At 37.2% G+C, this 12,012-nt stretch overlaps 1 protein-coding gene across 1 annotated transcript in view; it reads left to right on the top strand.

The window, feature by feature from the left end:
- MSRB3 (methionine sulfoxide reductase B3) overlaps positions 1-8,394 on the top strand; it is a 166,932-nt gene extending 158,538 nt beyond the window's left edge. Inside the window, 1 exon segment of the mRNA XM_031940172.1 lies at positions 7,606-8,394. Coding sequence (XP_031796032.1) covers positions 7,606-7,767 — 162 coding nt within the window. The 3' untranslated portion in view covers positions 7,768-8,394.
- Positions 8,395-12,012: the final 3,618 nt, after the last annotated feature.

The raw sequence follows: 12,012 nt of genomic DNA, 5'->3' as shown, positions 1-12,012 counted from the left end.
TATGGATATGACTTATGAGTCTGTATATAGCATCACAAAATCACAACTTTGGAGCTAGAAAATACTTTAGAGTTCATTTAGTCCAAGCCCTTTATTTTAGGCATGCAAAAAAGAAATCCAAAGAAATTAAATAACTTGCTCAAGATCACACAACTAATAAGAAGTATAACTGTATTCTGGCTTCAAATCCAGTCTTCTTTTATCTGGACTAAACTGACTTCTGACAACCTCTCTCCTCTGATCTCCTCTCTCAGTCCTAAATCTGCATTTTTGACACTTCTGCTTGAATGGTCCTATTGAGACACCAAATTCACTTCATCAAAAATGGAACTCATCATCGGCCCCCAAATCTTCCCTTGCTTCCAGTTTCCCTATTTGTGTCGATGACTCTATTCTCCCAGTTACTTTAGGCTCAAATCTCAGAACCACCTTTAATGATTTATTCTTCCTTGTTCTTAAGAACAATTAGTGGCCAAATTTTATTTCTGCTTCCATCATTATATCCTTAACCACTACCCCATCAGAAGAATCGACAAGGACACTTTCAAGGTCTTCCTGAAAAGCTTTGGAATTGATTAGGTGATATAGGAGATACTGGCACAGGATTGCCCAGCATGGCGCACCTGCATCAAAGAAGGCACTGTGCTCTATGAACAAAGCAGAATTGAGGTAGTTCAAAAGAAACATGAGATGCACAAATTTAGAAAATCTTAGCCACAGTCAGACACACTGTAACTTGACTCTAACATGGGATGTCATTTTGATTCTCTTTGAGAGTGAAGGATAACAACAAACCAACCACTACCCCCACTCAAACTGCCTACACCTTAGATCAGACCATTAGATCAGCATTATATTTAATATTTTCATGGTTGACTTGGATAAAGGCTTGCATATGACAAAAAAAGTAGGAGGGAGAGCTAATATCTTGAATGATAGTGCCATGATTTAAAAAAAATCTGGACAGGCTAGAATGTTGAAATTAATAGCAATAATGATGTTGATGATAGTCATAGCAGTTGATGTTTATAGAATAAGTTAAGCTTTACAAAATACTTTGCATACAATATGTCATATCGCTCTCATAATGACCCTGTGAAATGGGTTGCAATTATTATCCTTATTTCACATAAGGCAAAAGTGCTCTTGTTTGTCCATGGTTACACAACTAGTAAGTATTAGAGGGAAGGAATAAAGGGAATACACAGTTATTAAGCACCACATATTAGGCAGTAGTACTAAGTCCTTTTATAAATTTTATTTCATTTGATTCTTACAACTCTGGGAAACGGGTGGTGTTATTAACTCTATTTTGCAGTTGAGTAAACTGAGACAAACAGAGCTTAATTGCCCTGCCCTGAGTCCCACAACTAGTAAATGTCTGAGGCCAGATTTTAACTCAAGTCTCCCGGATCCAAGGCCCAGTGTTCTATTCACTGTGCTCCTAAGTTAACTCTTGAGTGGGATACTACAAACTTCCCAGTCCAGGAATTTTTCATATCATTCTGCTTCCCAAACTCATTAGGTATTATATAATGGGAACTAATGTCAAATTTTAGACTCGAACTAAAAATAACTTCACAAGTATAAAATGATGTAGATGTGGCAAAATAATTCACCTGAGATAATCAAAGTTTTAATGTAGTATAAACTCAATATATTCACTATTTTAATATAGCTGGCAGGAAATCTAAGGTAAGTTTAGGAGGATGCTCTGAGAAAGACACTGTCCCCAGCTCCAATCAAGTGATTTTTCTGCTCTGCTCTGCCATGGACAAATCTCACATTGAACTACTGGGTTCATTTTGGGATATCACATTTTAAATTGGATATTGATAAGCCAAAGAATGCCCAAAAAGAGGGCAACCAGGTCACTGGAAGTCTTTGAAGTGATGCTTTATTAGGATTGGTTTAAAGAACTGAGGATAGTTAAGATAAGAGAACTCTCATTTCTGCTTCTACAGTCTCTCTCATCTGGTTGTCACCTTGCCATTCATATTGCCTATACCCTAGGTGAGCACTTTATTCCTCCATATTCTATTTAATATTCTTATCAGTGATTTGGACAAAAACATAGATGACACACTTAAGGCAGTGGCAGAAGACTTAAAGGTAGGAGTAATAATCGCTAAATATTGCATGATAGTGTTTGGGATGAGGTGGTTGGGGATATAAGGATAACCTTAAACATTTGAAGGACCTTAGTATATTGAAGGAAGTAGATTTGTTCTACTTAGTTCCCAGAGAATAAAGATAGGAGCAATGGGTAGAAGTTCCAGAAAGGCACATTTAAGTCAGGGCAAACTTCATAATAATTAGAGCTATTCAGAAGTCTTGCTTCGTTGAGTAGTTTCCCCCTCACTGGAAGTCTTCAAAAAATGGCTGTCTGACCACTTGTAGAATTTGTGGTAGAAAAAGTTTGTGTTCATTTATGAATTAAATTATATATGATCTCCTAAGGTCTTTTCCAATTCTAATATTCTTTGATTTTTTTAAAGGACTGGAATAGGAGAAATGGGATATACAGCAATCTATAGACATCATCTTTAGGAAGGATCACAGAAAACACACTGTGGTGGGGAGTTTCCTCTGCCTTGCTTATGGCTAGTTGGAAGAGATGGGTTACCATATAAAAACAAATTTATGTTGACATCATTTTAGTATCTGGGTCGAAACAGTTTTCTCCTTAGTCTTACTTTCTGTGAATTCACTGGATTATTCCCAAGTTATTCCTTCTAGAGTGGAGTTTATCTCAGTCTTAAATTTTTCATGTGATGGTGGGCCCACACACTTTCCTCCTGGTTTAGACAATTCTCCAATTCCTTCCTGTTATAGGAGAATTTTCCTTGATAGGATTTAATTCACATTCCGTAGTTATTGATAAAACACATTGCTGCTTATTCCAGCTTCTCTAAGTACTGTGAATAATTAGATGTCATTTTTTCCCTAATCCTTCTCACCCCAGCCTGTTAAACAAAACCTTTGTCAGGAGTTTAAATTCAGAGCAAAGGAGGCAAGATTTGCCCGGTTAAGCTAAAGTTCAGTGAATGAGTCCCTCCTGGAAGTACTTGAGGAATTCTTTCTTCAGATCAAAATTCTACATCTGGAGCAAATGGGAGACCAATAAATCACTTAACTTTTTATAATAATCTTTAAGGAACCTGTCAGATCCCAGGGTTTACTCAAGTTGGAGGCTATTTATGGCTGCTGTTATTACTGCTTGAGTCTCTGGTAGAGTCCCCTAAGTTTCTTTTAGATCATTGTTAATTTGTCTTAAGTCAGCTAAATCCACAAAAAGGTAAATAGGCACCAATAGGGAGTTTTTTTTAAATTAAAAAGTTTTTGGTAAAACTGAAAGCCTTATTAATCTTTTGCAGATGACAACTCATATATTGCTGATGATTAAAGATACCCATGTGTTACATGAGGGTTTTCGGCTTCACAACCCATCTCTCTCTTTCTTGATCTTTCAGTAAAATTATAAGCTAAACTGGTGACTTCATAATCATTTCCTTGGCAACAGATTGATATCACAAGCATAGAGGAAAATAGCTCTTATTTAAACACAAGTGTCTTTAATAACAGCGGGAGAAAACAGAAAACTACTGGCAAAGTAAATTGCTTTTCTTAAAACTGTTTTCCTCCTCCCATGCCTTCCCCATGTGCCTGAGTGTAAAAGTCTACCTTTAAAAGTGCCTCATCTTCTAGATCAAACACTTAAGAGAAAATGACAATTACAAAGCTTAAAACATCCTAGGCAGAGCTAGGAGAAAAAACTCTACAGGACAGTTGGAAATACATCAGTGAAAAAATATGCAGGAGTGCTGAATACACTGTTTGTGTTTCTTCCTTACATAATTGAGAATTGCAGTCAGATTTGGGGGAATTATGTTAAATTTGATGCCTAATGGTTCTCTTTTTCAGGGGGGTCCTTCCCCCTTGATCTCTGCAGCTTTTTTAGGTTGCCAGATTTTCTGGGCAGAAGACTTAGGAAGGGGGAAAAAAGAAGTCCTGAGGGAATTTGTGATTGTGTGTGTGTGTGTGTGTGGGGGGGGTGATGATGATGATGATCTTGATGATGATGATGATTTAATAATTCTTCAGGATCAAGGCACAAGTGTCTGACTAGTCACCTTTATCTATCCACCATTCCTTAGTTACAGATTACCTGAAAACTCAAAGATAGAAAAAAAAAGAAAAAGGAAAAAAGGAAAAGAAAAAGAAAGAAACTTTTAGTGGCAAGTATACTGAAGACTATACCCTGGAATAAATCATTAGCAGCAGGTTTCAAAGATTTCTTCATCTTGTGGCAACCAGTTTGTTTCAGTTACAACCAGGTGTGCTGTGCGATCCCCACATATTGCCAGTTGGCTTGTGCTTGTGCAGCAAAACTCTAAGGCAGCTAAAGAAACAATGGATCACTGACAACTTCCATCCATCATCCCAGTATTCTGCCCAGGGTATAAGCAACAAAGAATGGGCTCCATGTGTGGAAGTTCCCCTCAGGGAGGAACCTTCAGGGCTTATATGCTTTAAAAAAATCCTAAGAAATATTTATTAATTGTGGAGATTCTCACTCCGACCAACTTTTTTTAAAAAAGAAAGTAAAAAATAGAATGCTTCAATCTACACTCAAGACTCTATCAGTTCTTTCTCAGGAGATGGGATAACATTTTTCTTTTTAAGTTCTTCACAGTTCTCTTCAATCTTTGTATTGCTGTGAATAGCTGACTTATATGCTTTTAAAAAGAAATCTGCTAATCATCTTCTATGAGAGACATAACACAAGCTGCCTTGTGGGGTTAGTCTGCTTTGCAGACAATTGATCTTGGGAGCTTGTAGGAGGAATCGGCTTACTATGTGATACAAATATAAACTAACATCATTGTTTAGTTTGAGAGAATAGATCCCTCAATTGTCCCAGCCTGGTGTGAATACCCGCGGGGACCCCCCCCCCCCCCCCCCCCCCCCCCCCCGATAACTATTTGTGATTTTCCACTCCCATATGTATTATGGCTTCCCAATTTAGTGGGTATAGTATGTTCCATTGTAGTCAGTTTGCTTGGACATTCAGAAATATGTGTGCAAATGATTCCTTCCACCTGCCCATAATTTCTCTTTGACTATTCTTTTGTCCAGAGGAAAATCAGATAAATTTTTTCACTTGGTGTTAAACAGGAAGACTGTTTCCATAGTGACAGAAACTTAGCAGACCAGATTCAATCATTATAATTTGTTTAACAAATTAAAGGACATTAAGGATTCTCCTGACTCCTGTTCTAAATCTGAATTAAAAAAATTAAAATCCGACTAATGCTTACTGTTTTAAAGTACTCTTTCATTGGAACTCTTAAAGCAATGTAAATAAGAAGCTGTTTTCTCAATAGGTTCTGTAATTGATTAATTGTGGTATCATCATCATTTAGCATGTCTGCTAAGTTTGCCAAATTCCCTGATTAAAAAAAAAAAAACTACCTTTTTGAGACTTCCATGTGAAAACTTTGCTTTTCAAATAGTGAATGATCAAAATTCTGGAGTTGTGTATGAGGTCAATAATTGCACACACCTACTGTTCCTCATGATCACTAGTTCCTGTTGGCCTGTGTACCAACTTGCTCATTTGGTAGGCAGAGATGTGTGTTTTCCTGTGGGCAGTGGGTAAGCACATGGATTATATCCAGTGTGTCTCAGCTGCTGGTGCCTGAAAATGTGGCCCCTATTGTTTATAGAAGTGAAAAGCAATCCGAACTGTCAACCCTGATATTACCTCAACCTGTATAGAATGTGGTAAAAATAATGCAAGATTTGTTTTTTTTTTCAGCCTGTTTCATATTTTCCAGGCAATAGACTGCATGAATCCAGGGTTCATTTTTAGTTCTTTGATGAGCTGACAGTACACTGGAAGGGAAATAAGAATGCATTTTTAACATTGAAGGGCCACTTGATCAATTTGCTATCTATGCTATTTATTAATAACCAGGGAACTTTTGAGCACCGATTTCCAGCACTTTTGAGGGAAGTAGGAGCTCTCCTACCATCCCCATTTGTAAAATCCTTATACTCTTCCCTGTACAAGTCTCATATTATTATGTATTGACTACCCAACAGCATAATAATTAGCATTAGCAGTCATAATATCCTTTATTGTTCTTTCCAAAATCTTGACTTACACAAATTTCTTAGAAAATGTGTGTCCCAGACTTTTGTGTGTAGGATAGTCTAATATGTTTGCAAAATTTTGCTTCCGATGTTTTCCTGTGGTACACTACAGCTCATTCATGTCCTTCCTAAGAAATGGGCAGGGGTGAGGGGAGGAGGGGAGTGGTAAGTATGATACACACTGTGATCTTTTGTGACTCATCCACTATTGTTGTGGCTGTCCTATACCCTTTTACAAATGGAGGAACAGCATTTTGCCTTGGTCTTTGGGGTAACCCCAGAAAGATAAGCTTCTCAAGAAAACCTTTCTCAGTGTTGGGCTTCTTTTAATAACCATCATAACCATTTACCCCGCCTCTTGCCCTTGTACTCCAGGGTTGTTTCCCCTTCCCTAAATTATTTGGTTGCTAGTAGCACAGCCTTGGTGCCAGCTAAGTGACATATTGGATAGAGTACAGGACCTGAAGTCAGGAAAAAATTATCTTCCTGAATTCAAATCTGACCCCAGGCACTTATGAGCTGTATAATCTTGGATAAGTCACTTTACTCTGTTTGCCTCAGTTTCCTCAATCTGCAAAATGAGAAGGAAATGGCAAAATACTCTAGTATCATTGCCAAGAAAACCTCTAATGAGGGCACCAAGAGTAAGATGCAACTGAAATGACTGAACACCATCAAATATGACCTTTCACTGGAAAACTTGCTTTTTCTCTGGAATCCCACACTTATCTGCGCTGGAGCTTCTCATCCCCATCTCTTGGGTCATGTAGATTAAAAAAGCTCATAGGCCCAATTTTCATCCAGGAAAGGGATCCCACAGGCCTGAGGCTTTTCTCTTGGCTACTCTAGAATCCCAATGGCCATACTATATAAATCCACCAAACCTTACCATTACTTTACTGGGTACTGAGGACTTTCAATGCTTGTCTGATGTTAAGTTTTACTGCCCGTGAAAGCAAAGGTCACCTCCGTCATGGCCAGTTAAATGATATCTTTTACAGTGGACTTTTGCATATCTGAATCCCACCCATCCAAAGCCAAAAATAATGGGGGAAGGGGGAAGAGATTTTATTCTGCCATGTTTCTTACAAGGAGGAGATCAAGGGTCAAACTCAATTCATAAAATTACTGCAGTCATTTTCAGCTGGCTGAGAGAGTTCACAGATTAAAAAAAAATAATACAGTGGCTCATAAATGATTTCTGATATGCACAATGTGAGTGTTTTTTGGTTTTTTTTTTGTTTTTTTTTTTTTTTACTCTCAGCATGTGGTGCAACGCCTGCCAAAAACCATCCTTACGGCTATTGACAGGTAGATTAGAAATGGTCCAAGATGGTTTCCATCATTCCACTCTAGGCTAGTCATCCATTTAAGCCATTAATAGAAGTACAACTCAAAGCCTGCTTTGTACAGATTTCTTCCTCACATTTTGATCTTCTTTTTCAGTGTGGTGCTCACCTTGGGCATGTTTTTGATGATGGGCCTCGACCAACTGGCAAAAGATACTGCATAAATTCCGCTTCCTTGTCTTTCTCTCCTGCGGAGAATGGGAACACCGAAGACAACACCATCAACATCCCAGCCCAAGCTGGCAAAATGGAGCTGTAGAATCAAATTCAATATGAAATAACGATCTTACCAGTTAGTAAGGGAAAAAAATCAAAATTGTCTATTATCTTATTCCACATATGCATTTATATTTTTCAAATTAGAAGGTAGTTTGTGCTATTGATTTTTTCTTCCTTCTCTTCCTTTTGCTTAAACAGAGAAGCCTTAGCCAGGAGTATATTTTGCTATTGATTATATTCTTAACTATTTGTATGTAGATTTGGAGAAAAGAGATAGTTTTGAGAATGCCTTATCATTAGATATTTGAGTACCAAGCTGCAATACTTTTTTAAAAGTGGATTTAAAGAATCTCTCCCTTGAATAAGAAGGAGCTGGTGATTTGGCCTCCAGACTCCAAATTAGAGCATTTCAGTGTCAAGGCAATTTGAAGAGAACTGAGGCTGAGTAGTGAGTTCAGACCTGCAAGACAGATGGCCATAGAGTATTTATATGGATCTATTGAAGATAAGGATGGAGTGATGCCTTTACCCTATTTGTAGATTTTGTGGAAAATTTGAACTAAGGCAGTTTATTCCCACTAAAAGGGTGTGAAGGTCTAAAGTCTTTCCTTATGTGAAATTGCTGCCAGATCTGAGGGGGTATGGAGAGTGTTGTGGAAGGGGGAAGTAAACATTAGCTCACTTTCAGGACTTGATTTGATTTTATTTTACCCTGAAAACATTGAAATGCAAGACCAGTGTACAACTTTGGGCTCCATTTTGCTCAAGGTTCACACAGAAGAACACCTGCCATGGTCTTTTCATAAGTCCTCCTTCCCACATTCAACACCAGTTGCAACTGAGGCAACAGTTTGGGAAATTTGAACTGCTTAAATTTAAACAATGGGAATGGGAAGCTTCAAACCAAAGTAAGGGATATGGTGGAAAAACTAAGAGATACATTGAAGACTGGAACCATTGCATGGTGAACCATGCTTGGGCAGACATAACATGGAACAACACAACAAGACCCTAAAGAGGGTGCATACCATACAAGAGGGTGCAAGGCCATTCTATAAATGTGGAAGTGGGATTTGTGGATGTTGGGAATTAGGTGTCTTGGGTTCCAGACCCATGCTTGCCATTGGTTTGCTGTGTTAAACATTTCTTTATCTGTGCCTGTGTCCCCATGTGTGAAATGGGAATTAAAGCATTTGTAAAGTACATTGAAATCCTCAGGGCAAAAGCACTATATTGCTGCATAATTAATATGAATAACAATAATATTAGCTAGCATTTTTGTAGTGCTTTAAGGTTTGCAAAGTGCTGTACATATGTTAATTCATTTGATCATCATGACAACCCTGGAGGTAGGTGCTATTATTGTCCCCATTTTACAGATGAGGAAACTTGAGGCAAAGTAGGATTAATTGACTTGCCAGGGTCACACATCTAGTAAATGTCTGAGACAAGATTCAAACTCAGGTCTTCCTTGATTCCAAATCCATCACTCAATGCATCGTACCACCTAACTGCCTCTGAATATTAGTGTTATTATATTATTTCCCTTTTTCAAACCAAAAAAAAATTTTTTTCTGGTTCTAAAAGCCTCGGAGGTTTCAGGCTTAGCAATTTAAATGAAAAGGAGTAGAGAGTAGATTCTCTTAGTAGATTGGCATGGAAACAGTGGGGCTGAAAGCCAAACATTTTTCTTCTGTTTAACAATAGGGGCTGATTTTATTCTTACACATTTACAATTTAATATGTAGTCACACTGGGGTCAGATATTGTTGTTCATAAGATTGGAGCAGGAATACAAGATGGAGTGATGTCACTTAATGGTGTAGTGACCTAGAATGTTTGCTGACCAATACCAGATCTAATTTTTAACCAATTAATAATCAATAATGCAATTAAAGCATGGGACCTGAATTCTAAAAATCAACTCTTATTTTAAGTAAGTAATGAAAAAGGAAGGAATAGAGAAAAACTCATGAAAAGTACTATATTGCCTCTTGAGAATTGAGTCAAAAATAAGGAAAGAATTCTTTAGAACACTGGAAAAAGGAAAGGAATAAAACAAAAGAAGAATTGAGTGTCCATGTCGATTGCATTTGTGTTCTGAGTCCCTGTATCAGAGATTCCTAAAATTCTGCTGCCTTTTTATTGCAAAATGGGCCGTATAATATCTTCTCATCCACCCTGTTATTGTCTCCTTGTGCTCTATAACTCATAAAGGTCCCTCTTTCCTCTCTGAGGTATAAATCAGACTCAGATAGACCTATCCATAGCTGCCTTGCCCTCTATCCCCACTTCAGGGATCTACTACATTTAGGCCTCCTTGGAGATCACTTTTGAGGTTGACCAAAACCTAGGCAGGCCCTGGAAATATGCCATATATTCATGAATTCTTCTCTGTTGGTTCCTAATCAGGGAGTGGAGTCTCACCTTTCCAACCACTCCCTTCACAATCTATTGTTTTGAGAGATCCAGAGAAAGTCCAAGCATCCAGATAATAAGAAGTACCATATAGTTTGAAAATAGCTGCTAAGTTCCTCATTAGCCTATAGAAAAACCTGCCTAGATGTTAACTGGATATTTACTATGGAACTTCAGTGGAAAACAGTAAAGAATAAAGAGGATCTCTTCTCCCTTGGTTTCTTCATTGCCATTCCTTCATCTTTTGCCTTTGTGAGGCTTAGCATTTCCTGGGAATGGGATTATTCTCTTCCTTCCTTTTTTTTTTTTCTTCCAGAGCAGCCCATCTTTCTCTCAATACATTTTCCAATGTCAATTTTAAGGGAAAAAACCCAAACCAATATCCATTCATAAAAAGTTGGGGTGTGTACATGTATTTTAATTCCATGTTGCTTTTAGGTTTGTATAATCAAATTTCAGAATATTGCTATCTTATGTTAAAATATATTACTAAAATTTCAATGAGCAATAATGTTAGCTGTCACGCACTAGATTTATTTTTTAAATGATATGGAATGCAGTGAACTGAGTCAATATAGTGAAGCGTATGTAATCTGTGGGAGTTATACCATTTAAAATAGGAAATTCATTGTGCTCTCCTTCCATGCGCTACAACATGGTGTGCAGGGCAAGAGAGATTTTCTTGTCATGCTGGACCCTGCTCATATTATAGAGTAAAAACATTGCTCTGCTTGTGGTCATAAGGAAGAGACCTTGAGAGAGCAATGATATAAATACTGCCTTATGAGAGTATTTCTATTAACTTTGCACTTCTTTTATGCTTTAAAAATCTGAATCCAAATGATGTAGCAGTTGAGAATGTATTTTACAATAGTCTTCCATATTGTTACTTTATTTGAAATGTGTTTCTTTAAATATGAATAATGGGTGAAAGAGATGTAAAAGAGGGAAGGGATTGCATCTTCATCTTTGTATCTTCCAGCACCTAGGACGTGCCTTACACTTAGAAGGCACTCAATAGTTACTTCTTGAATTGAACTTAATTGAATTGTTGAATCAAATATTTTTGCCTTAAGTAGATTTGTAATAACATTTCCCCCTCTAAACACTACAAACTTTTCAAAAAATGTTATAAAATGTTCAGTGGACAAAGCTTTTCTTATGCCTATTGTATTATGAAGAGTTATGCAATAAAATCCCTTTGTAAAGAAATGTCTCTGGCTTTATTTCCTTGAGATGTCTTCCTTTTACAGAGTTTCAGATATAGGTAGAACATGGCCTTCAGAAGCATGGAAATAGAATGAACTGCAATTCCTTGTTTGGACCAGTTCTTAGAAAAATACTTAAGGAAGCTAGAAGTGCTGGGATATACCTGTGGGCAAGGCAGAGGCTAATGGGGTTCTTAAGTTTGAGATTTCTGAGAGATGGGGCATCACACACACGTATACATTCCTCACTTGGTCCCTCACTTAGTTCTTGAAATTTCTAAGATGAATGATAATGGACTTCCTAGACTTTCAGGAAAGGAGAAATTTCCAGAATAACCCAATGAAATGCAAAAACATGGTCCCTCATTTTAAGGAGCTCACATTTTAATGGGTCAGATGACATGCAAACAAGTATGTGCAAGATATAGATCATATAAATAGGAGACAACCTCAGAGGGAATATGCTAGCTTTTATATACATATATATATATATATATACATATAAACACGTACACATAAACATGTATATATATAAACCCACCCTATAAATACATACATATATATGTTTACTCTTTTTCCATATTGTTTCATTTAAAATTTTTCATTATTTACAACGTTGCCCAGTTTTAAGAAGATGCTTAATAAGGTACCATGGACCA

Source organism: Sarcophilus harrisii, chromosome 5, assembly GCF_902635505.1.
Source record: "Sarcophilus harrisii chromosome 5, mSarHar1.11, whole genome shotgun sequence".
Classification (NCBI taxonomy): Eukaryota; Metazoa; Chordata; class Mammalia; order Dasyuromorphia; family Dasyuridae; genus Sarcophilus; species Sarcophilus harrisii.
Note: the sequence above shows the minus strand (reverse complement) of the source record. Positions and strands in the feature narration are given on the sequence as shown.